Source organism: Ascaphus truei, chromosome 18 (assembly GCF_040206685.1).
Source record: "Ascaphus truei isolate aAscTru1 chromosome 18, aAscTru1.hap1, whole genome shotgun sequence".
NCBI lineage: Eukaryota > Metazoa > Chordata > Amphibia > Anura > Ascaphidae > Ascaphus > Ascaphus truei.
In genome coordinates this window covers 12448099-12473474 of record NC_134500.1, presented here as the reverse complement: position 1 = coordinate 12473474, position 25376 = coordinate 12448099, and the positions used below count along the sequence as shown (strand labels likewise).

Here is a 25376-nt window from a genome sequence, read left to right as displayed (position 1 = left end):
CAGTCCTCTGCCATAACAGATTTCTTATGTGCCAGAGGCACAGGAGATCAATGTACTTACCCAAAGTCTCAAGCAGAGCAGACACCATGATTGGAATCAGAAGCAGCGCTCTTACCACAAAGCTGCTAATTTAGCACATACTTTATACATTACGTGCATTTTTACCAATTACATCTATATACGCAGTAGGACGTGCTCAGCAATAAACGAGAATATTGATCTTGTTAAAATGCGCACTTTTGCACTTTCAAAGAATAGTGGAACTCTGCATGAATCAGCGTAGCATATTCTGCTGCAGCACCGACAACACAAAGCCTTTTTATTGGTGGCTTTAACATTGTAAGCCAACATACCTGTTCATAGATGCTGTTTTCAAACGCCATTTGCTCTCGAAGCGTTTGCATTTTATTTTCCAAATCAACTCTGGACAGCATTTCATCATGCATCTGCTGCGTGGTATCGCTTAAAGAGCATTCAAGCTGAGAAAGAAGAGTAGTATGGTGAGGCATGTATAAATATGTTTCTATTGGAATAAAAATCTTCAAGCCTTTCTATGGTGCATCAACCTAAGAATTGTTTCTACATGTTCAAAGATGTTAGTCCTGGAGAAATGTACATTGTTTGCAGGTTGTAATATTTTCTAGAGAAATCGTTCTATGTAAATGGCATTATACAGAGCTTTTGAAACCACACAAGTCTCTTTCAAGTGTACGGAGCAGGTTATACTTTAAGGCAGCACAAATTGTTTTACGTATACAGGACTTTCTCAGCTCTCGCACCCTACTTTACCCTCTCCAACAGGTTTCCGCACAACATATGCAACAGAAGCCGCACTCGCCAAGGTAGCCAAATGAACTCCATATTGCCAAATCCCACGAAAACGACTCCATTGATTCTTCTGAGATCTCCTCCGCTTGATGCCGAGGACCACCCTTTTGTCCTCCACATTCTTCCTTCCTGGCATCCGTGGCACTGCCCTCTCCTACCCATCTCGCTGCAGGTGTACTCCGTCTCACTCCCCTCCCGGGTCTCCCCTACCCTCTCTCCCCTGGTATCCTCATTGACTCCTTTGGATTCAGCCATCATCTCTATGCCGGAAACACAACTATATTAATCTACACCAACAGGGCAGTAAAAAAAAAAAAAAAAAGACAGTGCTTATCAGCAATCTCAGCCTGGATGGCTCTTCATCACCTCAAACTTAACATGGCTAAAAAAAGAGCTCTTTATAGTCCCATCCAAACCAGGCCCAATTATTCCCTTCTCCAATACAAATTAACACAACTACCCACCGGTCTCAACAAGCATGCTGCCATGGGGTTCCAGTCGACTCCTCCAAACATAAAACGCTGTTACAAAATCTTGCAGTTACTTCCTTTTCCATATTGCTAATAAACACCCCTTCCTATATTCCACTACCACAAACACTAATGCATACCCTTGTTCTCTTCCACATCGATTATTGCAACGTTCCTTTATCTGGCCTCCATCCTCCTATACAACCCATTCAAAATGCTTGAATCACATCCTGCACATCTAGAAGAGCATCTTCTGAACTTGTGCTATTAAATTTCCATATAAACCTCCATATATATCAACGCCAATCTCTCGTTACACCCCTACACCTCAACCCAACATTGTTTCAGCTTTACACCTTTTACCTGTACAGCCCTCTCCCTTCATCCTTTTCTCACCTCTCTCCCTACCCATGGATCGCTCTACCACTCAATGTTGGCCAAGTACCTCGACTTCCCACATTCAAAGCCCGGCGGACAATTCACCTCTTAAAAAGCAGCAACTACTACAACCTCCAGATACCTTGACCTCCCTGACCGCACTTTTACTCCTACTGTGTCTGTAAGCCTACCATCAAACCACTTCGATTGTAAGCTCTTCGGGGCAGGATCTCCCTTTCCCTTATGTTGTCATTTAGAGTTAAACTTGTCCCCATTGCTTGCAAGTTATTTACCTTGTAACAATACAGTATATACATACAAATATACACACAGACCCTACAATTAATCAAAGTTGATACCAAGAAGGTTAACACGTTGTACAGATAGTGCCACCTTGCCCAGGGCGAACAGGGCATATATTTTTCATATCAAACACTCAATTTTTTTTTAAAAAACAGGTACTATTATAGATCTGGCTGTCAAAAGATGTTTTTACTCTGCAGCACAGTTTGAATAACACCTTTACAGAAATTAGTAAATTATTGTTTAGTCTTGCATTTCCTGACATATTGTAAATAAAAATACCACTTGTGAGCACATTCACACGTCTGCAACCCTGCCTCTCCCCATTACCTCCTAGCATACAGTGCTTCCACTGCAGCCAGGGATTCTGGGAAATGACATGCAAATGAGCATGCAGTGTGTCACCTTTTGCTTTTTATCCATTTTAACATGGACCCCTATAAGCTTAGGTATTAGGAAATGATATTTTAGCTTTGTATTTCCTTAGGTATTGGGAAACTGAGCTGAACAACCAAAAGCATCTGCAAAATGTGCCTCTGGCCGCAAAGTGGTTAACTAAAAAACAAAACAAAAACAAAGTGCTAAGAGCGGTCTGTCCCTTACAGCAGCTAGCTGAGTTTTCATGTCTTGAAGCTGTCCTTCTACACTTTTAGTCCCGCTCAGAGCAGTTGCCAGCTCGGCTTCCTTGGAGTTGAGTCGCGACTCCACATCTCTCAGCTGGTTCTGAGCAAGGCATAAATCCGTTTCCTTTTTGCCATTTCTGCAAAGAGAGGTACACAGGTTTACCTTCACATGCAAGTCGTGTAATTAGGTGTGTGGGGTAATGGGAAGACATGTCGCTTTATCGGATGCACACCTTCTGTGCATATATTGCACTACAACAGGGGTTCTCAAGCCCAGTCCTCAACCCCCCCCCACCCCCCCACAGGTCAGGTTAAGGACATCCCAGCTCCAGCACGTGGCGCAATCAGTCTCAGTTGAAGACTGAGCCACCTGTGCTGAAGCAGGGATATCCTGAAAACCTGACCTGTTGGGGGGAGGGGGGACATCTTGAGGACTGGAGTTGAGCATCCCTGCACTACAAGGCAGTAAAGTATAGCAGAGGCCTACTCAAAAGAACAGTCACATAGACATTGTAAAACAAGTAAATATTGTGGTACAACACAATTACATGGTTCTTGGCTGCAAAACCGGTATGAAAATATACACTTTACCAACATGGCCAATTTCCAATCCCACTCAAAGCCAAGATCTTATAAATTCTGCATGAGAAACAGTAATTACGACTATGCCAAGTGGCTTCATGATGTCTGGGTTGGATAAAGGAGACTCTTAAATACTTTGTTACAAGATTATAGTCTAATTAACGCCTTCAAGTAGCAAGCTTCTCTTTAAAATCACAGACCTCAGAGAGATGCTCTCCTTGGAATTCCCATCTATGATATACATCACCCAAGGACTATTGGAGTAGACTATTAAATGACTAATGTATTAACAAAGGAAGGAGCTGGAGTAGGGGGTATGATAACTTCTTCTTGGTCCAATAAAAGGCGTTATGTTACAAGCTTTCAAACCTCTGGGGGTGGCTTCATTGGGTCTGAAGGACCCTCCCGAGGTTCGAAAGCGGGTAACAACTACTTGTTGGTCCAATAAAAGGTATTATCATCACCATCCCTACTCCCTCTCCCGTTACTACATGGAAGAAAAGACTAGCATGGCTACCCACCCTTCTCTGCTATGAAATCACCAAGTAAATGAAGGTCTCCCCAAGGAAATTATTCTAACAGGAGCACGAATACTTGTAGGATCATTTTTCCAGTTACAGATGTTAAGGAGGAACCATTTAACCTACAAACCAATTATGGAGGTATTTGAGCAATGCCAATATTAAATAAAACAAGGTGGTGGCTGCCCCACTCTTTCTTTTAGTAGTAATTGAGCGTGTTGTCGGTGAAGACCGGTTGGTGGACTTGAGACGCCAAGGAGGGTTCAATATAAAGTTCACCCTGCTGCCCTCTAATAGATATTCAAGTAGTCTAGGCAACTTTAGTTATTTTTATTTATTTACACACATTATTATGTTTATATTCCCCTTGCCTTCGTAAATAACTACTCGAATGAGCCAGGATCAACTTTATATCAACGCCAATATTAACCAATTCCCTCTGAACAAAGGGTTTCTTTTTGAGGATAAAGAAATAAAAAAGATGGAACAAAAAAAAAGGAAATATTTCTGAAAAATTCTGCACTGAAGTACCCGTTAACATCTCCAAGGAGGGAGGACTTCATCACCAAACAAGATCTGATGGATGTTTTGCTTGATTTGAAGGGTTTCTGATGGGAGGAAGGGCCATCTGTATATATTTTGACCATTAAACAGGTCGTTGGTCTTTACAAGCTCCGAATAGCAGCTGCAATAGTGGACAGGTATTTGTGAACTCGAATTTTGGGGGTGCTTCAAAGAGCTTGATATGAGTTGCTGGGGTTGCCTTGAAAGTTGGTGCTTGTCAGCAAGGTGTTTAGTGTGGACATTATAGGGTTCGTCAACTACAGGTCATAGTAACACTGCATATGGTATTACAAATGGTTTCATTCTGGTATTGTGGACGCTGGGTCAGTCACAGACACTGGTGGGGGAGTTAATTCCATGCCTTGTGAATGTAATCTGAAGTGTGTGTGTGGTGGTAGGGGGCTTCGGCTGATATCCCCGATAACATTGACCCCAGTGATGGTCCCAAGTTATAGTCCTTTCTACATTTACACAAGGACAAGTACAATATAGGGCATTTCAGGTTCCAAAGCCCTTGTAACAACGGCCAGGGACTGTATAGGGCATCTTACATCGTATAGCCCTAGTAACATACTGTAGGCACAGGAGGGGGGCAGGCAGTATAAGCATTTGCAATCATATAATAACAAATATAAATAACACAGAGGGGAGAAGTGCTTCAGACATAAAAGTAACATTTAGGAAAAGGAGTCCCTGCTCCAAAGAGCTTACAATCTAATTGGTTGGTAGGAATAACGTACAGAGACAGTGAGGGCGTTCTGGTAAGTGTGTCTGCAGGGGGCCAAGCTTTATGCATCAGATGCATAGTATTAGCCGCGGAGCTACTGATATGCTTCGTTAAGCAGGTGTATTTTAAGGTGGGGTCTTAAAGGTGGATAGAGAGGGTGCTAGTCGGGGTATTGAGAGGAAGGGCATTCCAGAGGTGTGGGGCAGTCAGTGAGAAAGGTTTAAGGCGGGAGAGGGCTTTAGATACAAAAAGGGGTAGAGAGAAGACATCCTTGAGCGGAACGCAAGAGTTGGGATGGTGCATAGCGAGAAATTAGGGCTGAGATGTAAGGAGGGGCAGAAGAGTGTAAAGCTATAAAAGTGAGGAGGAGAATTGAGTGCGAGAGGCGGGATTTGATAGGAAGCCAGGAGAGGGATTTCAGGAGGGGAGATGCGGAGACAGATTTCGGAAAGAGTAGAGTGATTCTGGCAGCAGCGTTTAGGATAGATTGTAGGGGAGACAGGAAGGCCGGACAGCAGGAGGTTACAGTAGTCGAGATGGGAGCGAATGAGGGTCTGTGGTCAATATTTTAGGACCTATAGCTTTGCACACAGGGGGGGTGGTAAATAGGTCACCCCCAAGTCCCACACACACACAGGTGGCGGTCTATAGGTCACCCCAGATCCCACACGGGGCGGTATATAGGTCACCCCAGGTCCCTCACACACAGGGGGCTGTATATAGGTCACCCCAGGTCTCGCACGGCGGTATATAGCTCACTCCAGGTGCCACACACACAGGGGGCGGTATATAGGTCACCCCAGGTCCCACACAGCGGGCAGTATATAGGTCACACCAGGTCCCACACACACAGGGGGCAGTACATAGGTCACCCTAGGTCCCACACACAGGGGGCAGTATATAGGATACACACACACGGCAGTATACAGGTCCTCCCTGATCCCACACAGGTGGCGGTATATAGTTCACCCCAGGTCTCACACACATAGGGGGCGGTATATACGTCACCCCAGGTCTCGCACAGCAGTATATAGCTCACCCCAGGTGCCACACACACACACACACACAGGGCGGTATATAGGTCACCCCAGGTCCCACACAGGGGGGCAGTATATAGGTCACACCATGTCCCACACGGGGCAGTATATAGGTCACACACACACACCAGTATATAGGTCATCCCTGGTCCCACACACACAGGGGGCGGTATATAGTTCACCCCAGGTCCCACACACAGGGGGCGGTATATAGGTCACCCCAGATGCCACACAGGAGACAGTATATAGGTCACCACCGGCGGTATATAGTTCACCCCAGGTCCCACACCCACAGGGCACTACAGGTCCCACAAACAGATTTCCCCTTCTGTTTTTTTCTAACTGTTATGGTTATGACGTTTAAGTCCCACACACAAGCTCTTTTGTAAATACAAAGTCTTCAGATTGTAACTACGGCACTTCCTAAAACGCAGTATATAGGGCAGTATATAGGGCACCCCAGGTCCCACACACACACACAGGGGGCAGCATATAGGGCACCGTAGGACACACAGTGGGTGGTATATAGGTGACATATATACAGGGCACCCCAGGGGCAGTATATAGGCACCCCAGGTCCCAAACACAGGGGGCAGTATATAGGGCATACACACCCACAGGGGGCAGTATACAGGTCACCCCAGATCCCACAGACACGGGCAGCATATAGGGCACAGTGGGCAGTATATGGGCGACACATATACAGGGCACCCCAGGGGCAGTATATAGGGCACCCCAGGTCCCACACACAGGGGGCAGTATATAGCTCCCACACAGGGGGCAGTATATAGGACACACACACGGGGCGGTATATAGGGCACACACACACACACACACACACACACACACACACACACACACACACGGGGCAGTATATAGGTCCCACACACAGGGGGCAGTATATTGGGCACACACACACACACACACACACACACACACAGGGGGCAGTATATAGGGCACACACACAGGGGGCAGTATATAGGTCCCACACACAGGGGGCAGTATATAGCTCCCACACACAGGGGGCAGTATATTGGGCACACACACACACGGCGGTATGTAGGGCACACACACACACAGGGGGCAGTATATAGGTCCCACACACAGGGGGCAGTATATTGGGCGCGCGCGCGCGCACACACACACGTATATAGGGGACACACACACACACACACACACACACACACACACACACACACACACACACACACACACACACACACACACACACACACACACACACACACACACACACACACACACACACACACACACACACACACACACACACGGTATATAGGGCAGCACCTGGCCTGCAGCTGCCGGTGATCCTCCCGGACCTTGCCCAGCTCCATCTGCAGCCGGGCCCTCTCATTGGCCGTGCGGTCCAGTAGCTTGCGGGCGTCGGCCAGCTCGGTCTCATAGAGCAGCCGCAGGCCGGCCACCTCCCGGCCGGCCACCTCCGTCCGGTCCTCCAGCTGCAGCCTCAGCAGGGCCTTGTCGGCCTCCAGCGCCCGCACCCGCTCGATGTAATTGGCCAGGCGGTCATTGAGGTGCCGCAGCTCGTCCTTCTCCTGCAGCCGGCTCAGGCGGGTGGGGCTGACCGGGGAGGGAGAAGGGGAGGGAGGCCCCGGTACCGGGCCCCGGGTCGCACGCCGGCCGCTGCTGCTGGGGGTGGGTGTGGCGGCCATGTTTTATTCGGGGTGGGGTGGAAGCCGTGGCCTGGGGAGAGCTGTCTCCTTTATACTCTCCGCCAGAGTGCCGCCTGGGTCCCGGGAGCGGCCGTTATACCTAGGAAGGAGGGGGGGGGGGGGGCTCCTAATACACCGCCGTCCGGGTGTCTCAGTCAGTAACCCCTCCAGTGCCGGGGGCTGGCAGTCAGTGTGATGGGGAGGGGGGGCTGGCAGTCAGTGTGATGGGGAGGGGGGGCTGGCAGTCAGTGTGATGGGGGGGTGGGGGGGTCTGACAGTTAGTGTGAGGGGGGGGGGGGGGGCTGGCAATCAGTGTGAGGGGGGTCTGACAGTTGGTGTGAGGGGGGGGGGGCTGGCAATCAGTGTGAGGGGGATCTGACAATTAGTACGAGGGGGGGTCTGACAGTGTGTGTGATGGGGAACTGACAGTTGGTGTGAGGGGGGGATCTGACAGTTGGTGTGAGGGGGGGATCTGACAGTTGGTGTGAGGGGGGATCTGACAGTTGGTGTGATGGGGAACTGACAGTGTGAGGGGGGGTCTACAGTTAGTGTGGGGGGGGGGATCTGACAGTTGGTGTGATGGGGGATCTGACAGTTGGTGTGATGGGGGATCTGACAGTTAGTGTGGGGGGGGATCTGACAGTTGGTGTGATGGGGGATCTGACAGTTAGTGTGGGGGGGGGGATCTGACAGTGTGAGGGGGGATCTGACAGTTAGTGTGAGGGGGGGATCTGACAGTTAGTATGAGGGGGGTCTGACAGTCAGTGTGAGGGGGGGGGTCTGACAGTTAGTGTGTGTGTGGGGGGATCTGACAGTTAGTGTGAGGGGGGGATCTGACAGTTAGTATGAGGGGGGTCTGACAGTCAGTGTGAGGGGGGGGGTCTGACAGTTAGTGTGTGTGTGGGGGGATCTGACAGTTAGTGTGAGGGGGGATCTGACAGTTAGTATGAGGGGGGTCTGACAGTCAGTGTGAGGGGGGGGGGGTCTGACAGTTAGTCAAGCTCACCCGATCTTATAATATATAAAATCGAAAGGTTGGTACTAGCTGCGGTGAATCTGATTGGTCCTCAGCCTCTGGCCAATCAGATTGGTGGCTCTATGACGTCACCCGGCTCTATGACGTCACCCAACTCCCTCTCCCTCTCCCCCCACCGGCTCCCGGACGGAGGGGAAGCGCGGCGCGGCCCTCCTGCCCCAGCCGCCAACGCTCACTTCCCTCCCTCCCCGGCGGGTGGGCAGGCAGCCTCCGGAAGGACCCCCTTCCTCCTGCAGCTGCCCCCGGTAAGATGGCGGCGCACAGAGGACAGGCGGGGGTTGGTATTCAGTCAGGAGAGAGGGGAGGGAGTTAGTCAGGAGAGGGGGGGGGGGTTAGTCAGGAGAGAGGGATGGGGAGGGAGTCAGGAGAGGGGGGGAGAGGGAGTCAGGAGAGAGGGGGAGAGGGAGTCAGGAGGGAGGGGGGGGAGAGAGGGAGTCAGGAGAGAGAGGGGGGGGGGAGTCCTGAACAGCTGTGAAGAGGGGGGGAAGGCAGTTGAGAGGGAGGATGGGGGAGGCAGAACATTACATCACGGGCAACGCAGGGTGTATCAGCTAGTACATAATAATGTCAAACATTATGGGGGTAATTCTATATCAGTCCAAAGCTTCGATTAGCCGCAAAACCCCTATTTAAGGCAATGGGGGTTTGGGCCGATTTACAGTGCAATAGGTTGCTGCAAATAATGTAGAATTAGCCCGTATTACTGTGGGATTGCTGTTGGGGCGGCCCTTGTCTGGAAGAGCAAAACCAAAGAAATACCAACTCACGTCCCTCTTAAACCCCACCGTTCTACCTAAGGCTGGGGCCATAGAGGGGTGAGCAGTTCGGAGCCGCGCTGACGCTGAGGCTCGCCTGCTGAAATCTGCACGATTTCATGCCCATGCAGGCGAGCCAGCGTGCGCGATCGGAGGCGGGGGGAGACTGAGGGAGGCGGGGCAGTGAAGTTGCTGGGCCCATCGCCCGCGACGCGTCAACGTCACGGTGCCGTGACGTTGACGCTGCTCCGCGCTGATTGGATGTTTTCAGCCGACAGCGTTCTGAAAAACAGCTTGGCTGTCGGCTGAAAAATCCAGCGCCTCAGCACGCCTGCGGACGCTCGCGTGAGCCCCCTCTCAAGGCATCCTCATTGAGGATGCAGGGGCTCAGCGCGGAGCGTCCGCACGGCTCAGCGCGGCCTGTCCTTCTATGGGCTCGGCCTAATGCTGCTTCAACGCCGGCAATTCAAGTATAATTAACCCCTTCTTGTCTCAATGCTATTCAGCATGCTGCATACTACCTGCTGTGTCATTACCCCTTTGATATTTCTTAATTCAGTAATGAAACATGTGAAAACTTGTATCATACTGCTGTCATTTTAAATACAAATGTCATATTCAGAAGTAAGGTATTTTTAAATATCTAACCATTCTCATATTAACGCTAATTAACGTAACTATTGATAACATAACAGTCAGGGCACTGACAAGTACTTTTAGTAAAAGTCTCGACTGCATTTTTATCTTTGATAAATATGTTATTTTCTTTGCACTGATATTTCTCGGTTTTGCCGCCTGGGGACTTTATACAGGTTTGGCCAACCCCAGTTTTCAAGGGCTAATAACAGGTCAGGTTTTAAGGGTATCCCTCCTTCAGCACAGGTGGCCCGATCGGTGGCTGTCAACGACTGAGCCACTGATTGAGCCATGAAAATGCTTCAAAACTGTGGCTAAACCAATGCGAACGAATGGCACCCCGATTTATCATGGGAAAACCACAATTGCTGTAAAGCTGCAGTTGAAGCAATAACCTACATGTGTGTTTTTTTTATTTTTTAATAAATCACTTCTGTACTATGAGAAAATACTTAATACTGAATGTATTATAATGTAACAAGCATTTTTGTTTCTATAGCAACCATTTACAAAGTCACACCCCCTTCCTCTTCTGAAACAGGCTGTGGCACACCCCTGTTTGAGCCTTGCCCGCTCTTTAGCAGTGCATCAATTGTATGTAGCGTGTCCCTGGTCACATGATCTTCAGAAGTTTGCATCTTGGGTCCTCTTCTGCTGCATCGACAGTGATTTAGTGAACACCCGAGCCGAATCTTTGCCGATCGATCACACGAGAACGGATCCATCAGCAATGTAGCTAATCACTTGTCAGTGTGCAGATTGTATTGATGCACATATTGAATGGAAAAAAATATAAAAATTTCAACGGCAGCTTGAACTGCTGCTTTAAGTAGGATTGAAATCTGGTGTTGTTTTTCCCACGTTTTATTCCCCCCCAGTTTTACAATTGGGAGACTTTCGTAAAAAGATTCCCCTCAGGATTTAAAACCGGCGCCAAACATTTTTTTTCATTAAAAACAAATATTTATAAAAATAATGGAGAGCTGTTTTGTTTTTTTTTTTAATAAATCCTGTGCAATTTTTTTGCTTCACTTTTTTGCAGGGAGGAGATTGGGAGACGTGACACTTATGATGGAGAGATTGTAGCTTTAATATGAATTGAAGAATAGCTGTCAGCTTTGTCATGTGCCTCCTGGTGGCAGGAAGCAATTCCATGAATTTGCCCCCGAACAGTCGCCCCCGAAGGTCTAACAATGACATGGTATTTCCCGTCATGCAGTGATTGAAGGATGCAGTTAAGAAAAATGTTAAAATCCCCCGATCACTGTATGCCCAGGACATACTTGAAAACGAGAGGTAACTCTCAATGTATTACTTCCTGGTAAAATATTTTATAAATAAATAACTGTCCGGAGCTATTGGGAGCAAGACATAATTAGCAACTGGTGTTATGGAAGGTCACACGTTGAGCTACAGTATTTACTGGCCTTTAAAACCAATTGTTTTTTCTATTTTTAACATAGGATGGAAGCGGGGGTCTCCGGAGATGAACCCCGTTAATTTCAGCTAACATCTAGCCTCCCGAGAGGTTATATTTCATTTTGTTTCTTCATAGGAAGTTACTCAAGTTATTTATTTTACTTAACACTGCACCCTTGTATATATATATATATATTATTTTTTTATTTTTTTTCAGAATGCTACATGTACACTGTATAATAAACAACTGCCCCAAAGATATAATACAGGTCTCATGATCTTAAAATTGTTAGTGCCTGGTACACAGAGGCACAAAAGGATGATTCATGGAAATTTGCGTCTATTAAGTTTGAGCTCTGTTTGCGTTCTGCAACTTCCCAACCAGTATAAACATATGTTTCAGGTATTGCTATCATGACTTTTTATAGGAGCAATTCATGCAATGTATTAAATTTTATATATATATATATATATATATATATATATATACACACACACACATATCTTTTTTAACATAGGTTTGCAGCAGGGGGTTTCAGGAGCTGAACACCATTCATTTCAGCTCTGGGGACCTCCTGCTTCCCGAGATACAGAGCTACAAAGGGGGTGTGCAAAAAAGAGAAAACACAGCGCACGACTCTCATAGTGTAGTAAAGTAATTATATTGTGACAATATTCAAATGTAAATGATTGCACGTACAAGATACATGAATCATAAAAGCAGGACATGTTTAGGGTACATGTTACCACTCTGGAGATTGATGACTTGTTTCGTGAGGATCCCTCAGCATCCACTCCTGGTCCGGGCAGGAAACTTAACCCCAGTTGCAGCAAGAGTATCCAATCACATTAGTGTAGCAATGTGTCACTTTACAACGGTTTCACTATCCAACGCTACTTCCAGAACGGATTCCGTTGGATAACCGAGGACTGCCTGTATAATCTAGGTTGCAACTGTTTTATTGTTTTTTACAAAACAGCTGAAATTAAGATAATTTAATTTGAAGTTTTATCATTACATTAAAGTACTCAAGTATTCATTTATTCTGCACTATCACAACTGGACTAACACGGCTATTTCTATTTAATTCATCATACATATTTAATGACAAATTGATAGGGCAATGTGTATTTAATGGTATTCAATAGCCTTATCCTGAGAAACTAGAGTATGTTATATTTTAAATATGAGTCATCTCACAACACATTTTTTGCATACATTCTTAAAGACTTTTTACATACATATAAGGACAAAATGAAGTGTATTTTAAGTTGTAGAAAAGGATGCTAGCTAGCATCATAAGTCACGTAATTAGAGTGAATTACTGGCCTGTTTAATACTGTTTTAAGTGCTCTCAGTCATTTTTTCCACTAGAGTATAAAACTTTGGGAAGTTTCTCTTAGTGAGACTTACAGGCGACAAAAGTTATTTAGCAATCATGTCTCTGCAGTTGTATGCCTAGTAAGATTTCACTTTAAAGCAGCAGTGCTAAACGAAACCCTTGTTTTAGCAGCATGGGAACATGCTCTGCTGGGTCCCAGACACGCACTGGTGACATCACCAGTGGTACTTCCTGATTTATTTAAATGGCCCTCCAATAAGAAGCCGCCACGGATGACCTCCAGGCTTTCTATTGGCCCGTGGGACGTGACGGCCATTTGGCTTTCCCTGGAGGGAGCACAGACACCAGTAACGACACCGGTGAGTATCGCAGGAACCAGCGAGCCACCTGAGCTTTAAATATCGTCGTTCAGCTTCGGAGAACCCGCTGGTTCTCGTGCTGTACAAAACAATCGGTCAGACGGCTCTGCTGCTTTCAAACGCCGCATACAAGGCCAATGCTACACGCATGTACGTATGTATCATTTTATTCATATAGCGCCAAACGTACGCCGCGCTTTACAAAATTACAATACAAGGTAACCAATGGGGGATAAGTGCAACAGGTAAATCACAACAGAAGGAAAAGGGAGACCCTGCCCCAAAAGCTAACCATCTAAGTGTGAATAGCAATGGATAAGGCCAACATATTTAGGAAAGGTGTCACCTGCACAAAGCTAACATGGCTTATTCGAGTAATAATATCTGCAGAAATTACATGGCTATAACTTTTTATAACAGCAATTGATATCACTCGTATTGTTATTTTCTTTACTTCCTCTAGAGGGAGCTCTATACACAACAAACAGTATGCATCCCGGTAAAAAGTTGCCCATTTGACAGGTTCTATGTATTGTGAGTATTGGAACAAAACATTAGGACGTCTGGAAATATATTTCAATAATTGAACACTTTGCCCCATAACACATGCACAAATATTAGATATAGATTAAAAGCTGCTCTCCAACGAAACCCTTTAACTAGTTTTCTTCAGTTAAACACTGAAGCTATTACCCAAATAGATACCCCTGGTTATAAGACAGATTCTGCCAATGTTTGACCTAATAACAATATACCACCTTACTGCCTGGGCCATATATATGTATATATATATATACACACACACACACACACATACATACACACATACACACACACTCTTACATCACTAACTTTCAGAGACCATTTAACACCTCAAGTCATAAATCGCATACTGCACAGGGGGGAGGGATAGGTTTCATTCACAGATAACATTCCAAGATGCACTGTTTGTAAGTTAAACCTTTCTTGCTTTATTCATTGTAACACCACCAGAAGAAGAGATCAGTGTATCTCGAAAGCTCACACAAATAAAAGCATTTCGTTAGCCACAGAACGGTATCGTCTATTCGTTTTTTTATTATATAATCTAATTAATCTCGTTTTGCTCATCTATTTCTTGCTAGAAAAAAAGATGTAGTTAAAAAAACCTTGACTCAGTTGTCAGATCTACAATAAACAGACAAGCTGTCTCCATTTGTTACAAGTGATCTGACAGGGTTTGGTAGGGTTGTCTTACGTTCATACTCGTCTTCTGTCCACAAAGGATACCCATTGGCAGTAGTTTCTGCGCCTAACTAAACCCCTGGCTGTAAAATTATCTCGCCAGAACCACAATTGCATTGGCCAAGATGCATCCTTGGAGAACGCAGTTAATTGATATTCAAGAACATCAGACTTAACCTTAAAATAAATATTGGCAACGGATATCTAACAACTGCACGGCTATAAGCAGCCATATATGCCGTTGTGACTAATTTATAGCGCTGGATCCTCTCAGGTGAGAGGAAGATATGTCAACCATGAAGGTGTTTCCGTTGGCTGTTGTACAAATGTCACATTTAGCAACTTATTATTATGCCCTGCAGCAGGGGTGGCCAACTCCAGTCTTCAAGGGCCATCAACAGGTTGCGTTTTCAAGATATACCTGCTTCAGCACAGGGGGCTCAATCAACGATGTTCCAATCAGCTCAAAACCAACAGAAATCCACCACCATTATTTGAAGTTCTGCGATTTTAAGAGCGCTTTAGTTAAATTAAGGGAGTAAGGCCTTGTCCATAGTGCAAGATACGGAGCTAGCTACATATTGTAACTCGCGCTACAAACAAACGTGTGTATTCCAAAGCGCATGGCCATAGTGAGCGTGAGCTTGCACGTGAGATACAAGGATACCAAAAGCCGAGAATACAAACTTGTTTGCTATTGCAGCGAGACAGCCTGGTCATGTGAGCGGCTAACAGCCAATGAAAATGTAGTAAGCTATTCTGCCTGGATACTGTTCAAATGACTTGTTGTCAGTGGAGTTGTGCTTGGTGTGAGAATATGGACAACTCGACTATTGAAAATTTGAATTCTGAGGTTTCCAAATCTTTAATTCATACCATAACAGAAATATGATACAATGATAATTTATGGAGAGACATTTCTGATGTATTGTCCATTACTTGTACATAATTGTTTTTTTTAACAAGGCATGGTTTCATGCATGACATAGTGTGTATATATATATATATGTTTGCAGAATACTTCTGTAAATTGCATGGATGGCATTATGCATTTTATTATTTGCTAAAAGCGTGTTCTCATGCATGTCTCTTCCTTGACACGCCCCCATGTCATGACCACGCCCACCCCCTCGCTCGCTTTCCATAAACCTACAGTCCACACATCGCCGGAGAGGAAAGCTCGCACGAGGCAAGTAGCACCGTAGCGCTCGCGCTCGCTTTCACTACGGACAAAGCCTAAGTCCCATTTGATTCCATGATATACAGACGGTAATCGGTTATCCAACAGAATCCGTCCCGGAGAGTAGTGTTGGATAGTGAAAGTGTTGTAAAGTGAGTCCCGTGTTAATCAGCGGCGGTGAGGCGTTCCGGCGTCGGATAACGGCCCCATAGGATTGCATGGTGATGCGTCGGATATGCCGTCCGTCGTAAAGTGAAACAACAGATAGTGAGGTGACCGCCTACAATGCTTTAACAAAAACCCAGAGGATTAAGGATGCTAGTTTTAAATAAACACGTTCTCTGTAATAAAAAAAAAAAGTTGTCTTGTTTAGTAAATAGACAGGCCCTGCCCGCATATCCCAAGTAGCATCACCATCATTTGTCCAATTGATATATAGCCAAACGGTATTGCACCATAACACGTTTCCGCTGTGGCCCGTGTTACCGCGGGGTTTACCACATCAACACAATGGAGTGTTGCAAAGTCGCACCATTTACTGCGTTACAGCACGCTATTGCTGCAATAACGCCAGCTGGGTGTATATTAACCCTTCCGCTGCCAAGGGCTCCTTTTGGCAACCAAAGCCCCAAAGCATTGGAAGCCCAGATGGAAATCCTTCAGATCAGGTTGCCCTAACAGCTTCCAGGGCCCTGCCTTTGTGTTATTTTGGCTATTGCTACTGTATTACAGGAGCACGTCTGTCTGCCTGCAGCCTGCTGAATTCCACAGGGAACCCTTAAAAAGCAGCGCCTCCCTGCACTTCACCCGGACGCCCAGTAGGTGGTGCAAGCCGGAGACTGTCAGCTGCTCCCTCTGCCACCAGCTAGACCTGTTGCATTCGCATCCAAGTGCTTGAGTGGTGCAGCAGGGCGCAGCTTCCAGCTGTATCCAGGAGCTCAGCAAGTCCTCCCGCTGCGGGTTACCGCTGAGCTCTGTGTGATCACAAGGATGCCTTCTGCTCCCCCTGCCCCTGAGAGATCACAGGAGGTCATGAACATCTGAAGACTGATCCCTCCTTTAACACTGTCCAGGTTGGATCCTTCCCCCCCCCCTGCTCTTGGGAGATACATTTGTGGAGTAGAAGTGGCAGCTTTACCCTATAGAAGGTGAGTTGTCACATTGCAATCATAATGTCATTTTGTATAGGTGAAAAGGATGACGTCACCTGCTACATATGTATTTTAACCATTAAAACTGGCAATTTTGTAACACTTCTTGCCATCTATCTGTGTTGCTGCAAAGATGATGATGAATATTGATATATTATTTATTTTACATGGCCCAAAGAATGAGGGCTGAGCTTGTGTTTAATGATCTTTGCTAGAAACCTGTTTTAATATTTTAATTGAAAAAAAAAAAATACTTATGTTAAAAAAAAAGTTTATTTTATTATTATTTTAGGAGGTTGCAGTGTATAGAACTTTAATAAATAGAGGTTTGCATCCTGTCTTTCTAGCAGAGATCATGCATTATTTTGAGTGTTTAGAGGTTACCCTGTTAGCTTGCAGTGTTTCTGCCCCCTCCCTATATGCTATAGAAGGGGTTAGATGCTTGCAGCCCCTGCCCCTGCCTCTGCCTCTGCAGCTGCTGTTAACATGAGGTAAAGGACTCCTCAACTTTGGGACTGTGCCCTTCAGATAGATCAGCCTTTCCCCAGGCAGTTTAACCCACTTAGTGCTGGAGATCTTAACACAACTCAGGGGTCAGCAGAGCAGTGCAACTGCAAAACAAATCCTGGGGTTGTGCCTCCTGATAACCCTAATATCTTAATGTCTCCACACCAATTGTTGATGTGGTTAACCCTAAATATGATAAACAGGAAACAAACACCTTTAGAGACAGTGTCACCCACATATAGAGAAGGATGCATGGCAATGTCACTGCTTTTAAGTGGGAAAGCCTTTTTTTGACCTTGGCAAGTCACTTGACTCCTGCTGCCTCCGACGACTAAAATTAAATTGTAAGCTCTTGCGACTGAAAAGTGATATGCACTGTGTCTTTAACTCTCCGGCACTATATACAGAAACATATTATTCTAAAGATGTGGCCACCCATCCTTACATAACCATTCATTACATTTTGAGTTATTTGTAAAACATATTAGATTGTAAGCTCTTGGGAACAGGTCCTTCCTTCCCTACTGTGCCAGTGTATGTTAATGTTGTTATGGTCTTCTCAACTCATTTTATAGAATGTCAGCGCATTGTATATAAATGATCATTAAAAAATACCATCATATGCAGTCACAGACATCATTTTAATGTATAATAATAACATGTTCTTGTATAGCGCTGCTAGTTTTACATAGCGCTTTACAGAAACAGTTTCCTGCCCCATGGAGCTTACAATCTATGTTTTTGGGTGCCTGAGGCACAGGGAGATAAAGTGACTTGCCCAAGGTCACAAGGAGCTAACACTGGGAATTGAACCAGGTTCCCCTGCTTCAGTGCCAGTCAGTGTCTTTACTCACTGAGCCGCTCCTTCTCCCGCAGAAGTAAAGTGATTGGCTGTACAGAGATATACAAAATGAGCGAAGCCCATTTCATAGTTGGACCCTTGAGTGGATTCCACCAAGTTGAGTGCTATAAACTGGCATTGTATGCCGTTGATTGCAAAATCCAATGGCAGCCCTGAGACAGGAGTTACGCAAGGCACTCGACAGGTGCATTTGCTGGTATGTTTGCATAGGATGCATTTCCATTCCGGATTCTTAGGCAATAAAGAGGCACGTCTTGGGATGCTGAGCGCTGTACTCAGACCACATTCGGACATGCAAATATTTTAAGAGAAAAGCACTGCAGTGAAATGTTTTCGTTTCCGACAAAAGAAGGGCTAATGCAGGGGTGGCCAACTCCAGTCCTCAAGGGCCACCAACATGCCCTGCTTCAGTACAGCCAGCTGAATCAATCCCAGCTTCAGCACAGGTGGCTCAATCTTCGACTGAGCCACTCATTGAGCCACCTGTGCTGAATTAGGGATATCGTGAAAACCTGAACACCCCCCCCCCCCAGGGCTAATGCATCGCAGATCCCTCAAGCAGTCATGAGATTAACCTCAACATTGGCCGAAGTGCCTGCACAATATTGAGGATCAACACAGAGTAGCCTCCACTGACACTAACAGGATTACAGATCCATTTTTTGGTTGACGTTGGTGGTTCACCCTGCTTGTATCGTTCATTGGTTTCCATCCTAATTCCGCTTTATCCCACTACAAAGAAGAACCCGCCGGTTGTCTTCACCCAGAGTAGGGACTTCTCTGCCGATGCTTTGGAGGGATAGGCGCAAAAGCAGTGAGCCAACGAGTGATATTACTGGAGGGCACGAATCCTATTTCTGAGTTAGTGTTCTCCATGAGAGAGGAGGCTGTACAGCACTGGAGGGGTGTGGGGGTGTGTGGGGGGGGTGTGTGTGGGGGGTGTGGGGGGTGGAGGGATGTGGTGTTACTGCATGTTAACATTTAAGGTTTGTGAGGAGCAGGTGAGAAGCTTTAACCTTGGTGCTGAAATAATAATAATAACTTTATTTCATATAGCACTTTTCTCTCAATGAGACTCAACATGCTTCAAAATTACAGTGCAATATGATGTGTAGGACAGACACAGTCCCTTCCCAGATGAACTTACAATCTATGTTTTGGTGCCTGAGGCACAGGGAGATAAAGTGACTTACCCAAGGTCACAAGGAGCCGACACCAGGAATTAAACCAGGTTCCCCTGCTTCACACTCAGTGTCACTATATACTGTACAGTCAGCGCCTTTACTCACTGAACCTCTCCTCCTCCCTCAGAACCCCACCCGCAGGGCAGGGGTTAATAATACCATTATTATAATTTTTTTACCATACATATATTTTGACTGTTTTAAATCATATGCTAATACGATCCTCCGAATACAAATAAGCCGAGTTTGCGCTCCCTAAAGGTGCCCTCCCCAGGGTTAAGATTAGAGGGTATGATAACCGCTTGACAAGTTGTTTTATTTAATGAAAAGTGACCGCTAAGCTCATATGTTTTCGTTTCACTTGTCTAGACTGTTCACAGTTATCTCTCATTTTTTTTTTTCCCCTCTCTCTCTCTCTCAGCTCTAGACTACACTCGATTTCAGGACTTGATCGTCGTTTTCCACAATAGCAGGGGTATAAATAAAAGAAACACTACGTTTTATGGTTTAAGACTAGTGGAATGTTTAAAAAAAAAAAAACTGGAATTGCAGATTGCGATTTGCGACATTTAATAGCTCAGCTGTGGCTGTCGTGGTTTTGTTGTTCGTCTTGAATTTTCCCCCACTGGATGTGATTAAATTGACTGGAGGTCACGCTGTGCCAATTCAAGGGCTGTGGGACAGCAGTGGGTTTGGTAAAGGGTTCCTTGCCTTTGCAGCAATGCCGGGGTTTAAAATATGAACGATGGCTGTTTATCGCAGGGAATTGTTTGGCTGCCTCGGGATTATAATGCCATGTATTATGCTTTTCTTAGGGGGAAGTGAATGAGGAAATGGAAATAAAACATCGGCCGTTCATTTATAATTTAATTAGTGTGCAAAGAAGGGGTTAGTAAAATGGTGCGTGGTCTAGACCAGGGTTGTCAAACGCAGTCGTCAAGGGCCGCCAACAGGTCAGGTTTTACCGATATCCCTGCTTCAGCACAAGTGGCTCAATCAGTGGCTATGCCACTGATTGAGCCACTTGTGCTGAAGCAGGGATATCCATAAATCGTGGCCTGTTGGTGGCCCTTGACGACTGAGTATATTACGCCAGGTCTACAGCATAAGACTCACCTGGGAAGACTAGCAATGTACAGGAGTGAAGGATATTTCCGAGACAGAGAAGCGCTAGAACAAGCGTCCGTTCTCTTACGTTGGAGGGTGAAACGAGAGGAGGTACTTCTCCACGGAAAGGGTGGTGGATCCGTGGAATTGTCTCCCAGCAGAGGGGGTAAGGGCCAATGCAGGAAGGGAATGTAAACATGCTTGGGATAGACACAAGGATATCCTCAATCCGACAGCGCGCGAAGGAGCACACAGGGTCTGAGGTTTTACAGCAGGCGTGGTGGTTATTATCTGCCATCAAATTGTATGTTCCCGTGTCCATTCAGTCTGTTGGGAAAATGCTTTGCAGCACACAGTGCTCCGCCCAGGGGTACTGAGACATTCCCACACTTCCCCTGGACCACTTCAGTATTATTCATTGATTGTGGAACCACCATACTTTGCTCTTTTATCAATATTTGTATACATGCATAACATAGACAGCGAGAGAGAGAGAGGAATTTGGGGGGGGGGGGGGGATGGGGAGGTGAGAGATAGAGGATTGGGGGGATGAGAGAGAGGGGATTGGGAGAGAGAGGATTGAGAGAGAGGGGGGGGGATTGGGAGAGAGAGAGGATAGAGAGAGGATAGAGAGAGAGAGAGAGAGAGAGAGAGGATAGAGAGAGATATAATTGGGAGAGAGAGGATTGGGAGGGAGGGAGGATCGGGGGGGGGGAGAGAGAGGATTGGGGAGAAAGAGGGAGGATTGAGAGAGAGGATTCGGGGAGAGAGAGGGAGGATTGAGGGAGAGAGGATTGAGGGGCAAGAGAGAGAGGATTGGGGGTGGGGGGGAGAAAGAGAGGGGAGATGATTGGGAGAGAGGGAGAGATGAGAGAGAACGATGTTGAGCTTAATTTTTATAAGAAGTGGAGTAAACGCACAGTTAACAATGCCCCTTCATTCCAGTGATGGGGACTTAGTGCATCATTGACTGTGTGTTACCCCACTTCTCTGTGTGACCCTCACTCGGTAAGCTGCGAAGTTGCTCCCCAGTGCTAGACAAGAGCTCAGCTTCATTCATATGCATGGGACCAAAACCTTCTCCAGCACAAGGAAAGTGGCTCAGCAACACATAGAATAAAGGCCCCAAACTGACTAACGGCTGTTTCCTGTGTGTTCCTGATACACCTTTCAAAGTCTGAACTAGTTCTTCGTTTGCTTATACGTAGAAAATGTCTTAAAGCAGCAATCTGTGCTGAGTGCCATATATTTGTGTATATTTTATGCTTTTACTTGCTTGTCCCTTTCAAAGCTATTTTATTATTATTATTATTATTTTTTAAATCTAATACTCCGTTCAGGAGATATAAGTGTTTAAACAAGTAACTGCTGGGAGGTTAAAATGGAGCTCCACACAGAGCCCAGTGCAGCCTAAAGGTTACCATGGTAACCGACGAATCTAGAGATGACAAAAATCATGTCTTTTAACACTAGAAAACATTTAAACAAAGAAAAAGCGCAGGGCACAAGATACTAACATTATATAATATAGTCTTCTGGGGGGATCATATAGTCTTCTGGGGGGATCATATAGTCTTCTGGGGGGATCATATAGTCTTCTGAGGGGATCATATAGGCTTCTAGGGGAATTGCTACATTAAGCTGATGGAGACAGATACAGTCCAGTTCCTTGTCCATGTGACAAAAAAAGTATATTTTGCTCATTCTTTGGATTGTCGTGACACGAATAGCTTGTGTTTGTTTTCCAGCGATTTATCTTGCTTTGCCTTCAGAAAACCACTCGATACCGTTGAGTTTTTCTTCCGTCTGGGGGTTGACGCAAACTTTTACCTCGGTTCATACTGAAGCTGTCCGTTTTTTTCTTCTGCCAGATTGAAAGAAGGGGGAGAGAGAACTATACCGCCAGGATGGCCAGCGGGAAGATGACCGTGGCAGTGTGGCTGATCCTACTAGTAACTGTAACCTGCGATAGTTACCAGGTAAGCGGCATGGAATGTGTGAATCCCTCCGTCTCGGGCACGGGACAGTGTTCAGATTGTACGAGGAGTTATCCAGAATGAATGCAATTCAATCATTAGGGAATCGGTCATTTAATCTTTTTTTTTTTTTTTGTAGTTGTTTTGAAATGTTTTTACCTTGGAGAATTTCTGGGGGCAGAGCAGCCCCCCCCCCCCGGAAATTAAAATGCTGCACTGCTGTGTATGCAGACTAAGGGGGTTATAAATTAATCTGCCCATCGGGGATCTATCAGGGGGAAACTCACATTGACTTCAGCACAAGTGTCTGTGCGGTTGTGCCCCAGTCGGCACTATCGCGGTTTCATGAATAACCTCATATTATTATTATTATTATATCCTTTATTTGTAAAGCGCCAACATATTCCATAACGTGGCACAATGGGGGGTACAGGGTGACATCTATTACATAAACTGAATGAGGTACAAGTGAGGTTAGAGAAGCGCAAACAGATGCAGAAGGTAATGAGCGCCGTGATCCTAAGAGCTTACAATCTAGAGGGTATAAGGGGCAATCTTAAAACAAAAAAGGTACGGTGGCTGCTCATTGTGGGATGGAGTATACATCAGGACGGGGTATGGTTCAGCCGCACAGCTGGTCCCATTTAAGGTTTTGGGGGGGGGGGGTGTGGTTTTAGGGTTAGGGGGTAGGGGGGTTTAGGCTAAGGGGTTTTAGGGTTGGGGGTTTACTTACCTTAGCGGCTGGTGGAGGAAGCTGCCGGTGGTGGAGTCGCGGCGAAAGCCCTTTACGAAATGTCCTAGACAGGGAGGGATGACGTCGCGACTTCCTATTGGCCCTTTTAAACCGCCATTTTCCGTGCCCAGGCGGGGTTGCTACCAGCATCACATTTACAGGTAAGAAGGTCGGGGCTAAGTAAAATGCAGAAACAATAAGCGCACGACTCATAGTGTGGTATAAAAGTATAATATTTAAAAAATGATGAACCGGCGAGTGTCACACGTACAAGAATAAAGATCTTTAAGGCGCATCATGTAACGTAGACATGGGTTACCACAACGGCTCCGTAAGCACTCCGGGAAGACTGTCGTCAGCCTTGCCGTCTGGTCGTTGTGGGGCACTTTGGAGAGGGCTTCTTGAGTCCAATGGTGCTGCGGTGTAGTACAGCCGTGATCTCCAGCGTCCAGCGTCACGGATCCTGAGGCGAGGGATGGCCGGTGCAGTCGAGGTGATCCTCTCGCCAGGAAAAATCAGATGTGAGCCGCAGTGACGTCACCAGAGCGTCGCAATTGCAACGAAGCGGTGAGATGTCGGGAAGCCTCAGAGTCACCGCTGGCACAAATTTAGCTGTATAGCAGAGAGAGTCTGTAGACTCTAGAGTACATTAATAGTCCAACGCGTTTTGTAGAAGAACTTCTACTTCATCAAGGAAACTGATTCCCTGATGAAGAAGAAGTGGGATCTGCCATAATTTAAGAAACACCAAAAATAGTTTTTTTATATCAATATTTTTTTGTAGTTGAAAACTGCTCGAGGGTTTGACAGTGCAGTATGTAATTAGGGGGGGGAGGAAATCTTAAAGAAATTGATATATTTTTACTTTCTCATCAGGACTGAGATTTTAAAGAGGCAATCCAAGCATGCGATTTTTTTCAGGCAAAATGTGGTTGTTTTTAACAACAGATTGAAGCAGGGGGTGTCCAGCACTGAACCCCATTCATTTCAGCTCCGGGGACCCCCTTCTTCCAGAGATACAGACCTCCATAGGGGGTGCCTGTAGCTGCTCGGCTTGCACGGATCACATAATGGCGGAGTTTCAAAAGTTCCGCGCCCTGCGGGCCAATAAGAAGCCGTGACATCATCAGGTTTGGCTTCCTATTGGCCCGCGTGAAACTGGAGCTTTAAACTTTAAATCCCAGCCAGCTCAGCCGGAGCAGCTACCGGCGCCCCTTATAGAGGTAAGTATCTCTGGAAGTAGGGGGTCCCCGGAGCTGAAATTAACAGGGCTCAGCTCCGGAGACCGCCTGCTTCAATACTGTGCAGAAAAAAAAATGACCAAACAATTGCCCCTTGGATTGCTCTTTAACATCGACTTTTGTTGTGACTTTTTGAGTCAGATCTGCTCCCCCCACTGTTGCCCGCCTGAGTGCAAGCTCCCCACCCTGACCTCATATACTTTGAACGCCGGTGTATAGCTGCAGCCCCCTTTTTTATTCTGGGTTGCTTTTAAAGGCACTGAGCTCAGCCCGAGGATAGCCTGTCCTGCAGCGTTGCTCAGAACACAGTCCAGGCATGATGTCACAAATTGAAATCGCAGGCAGCATGAAACTGAAGAGCGGGAGCTCGGCTAATGAGAGGGTTCACGGAGTTAAAGTGAAATGCAGCGATGAAAGTGGCTTTGTACAAATCAAACCCGTGAATAGCCTGAGCGCACCTGCTCTCAGCTATATCTGCTCAGTGTGCTGGCTAACCCCTTCACCGCTGAAAAGGCCAGCAATGCGTTGCGGTGCCCTTTCAGCTCTGAAGGGGTTAATTGTTGCAGTTGGTTTTTCTTTGGTTTTTTTTTACACGTGTCGCTGTGCGGTGAAAATTAAATGCAAAATTCAGCGAATATATTAGAGGTGACGAAACGGGCTGATAAAATCGCTTAACCTCTTCAATGCCGGAGGGTTTTGCCACTCTCCCCGGCCACGGACTCTCGGGACCTATCTCAATGTCTTGTATAGCACGTACGCAGAGGGAACGCTTCTTCTGAGCGCTTTTTAAAAACTCCGAAGGTGGAGCGGAGAATAAATCGGGAAGTTCGGATTTCAAAAAGCCAAGTCTTCAGCCGTTAATTCAGCGACTTTCCTCTTGGTTTGATGATAAAATAGAAGTGTCTGGCTTCAAATTATTGCGCCCGTCCAGCACCCCTA

The 25376-nt window shown here is 46.1% G+C and overlaps 1 protein-coding gene across 1 annotated transcript in view; it reads left to right on the top strand.

Moving 5' to 3' along the window:
• Positions 1-16546: 16546 nt before the first annotated feature.
• The window catches only part of ADAMTSL3 (ADAMTS like 3), a 257600-nt gene continuing 248770 nt past the window's right edge, over positions 16547-25376 (top strand). Inside the window, exons 1-2 of the mRNA XM_075575555.1 lie at positions 16547-16824; positions 22359-22466. Coding sequence (XP_075431670.1) covers positions 22395-22466 — 72 coding nt within the window. The 5' untranslated portion in view covers positions 16547-16824; positions 22359-22394. The remainder of the gene's footprint in view (positions 16825-22358; positions 22467-25376) is intronic.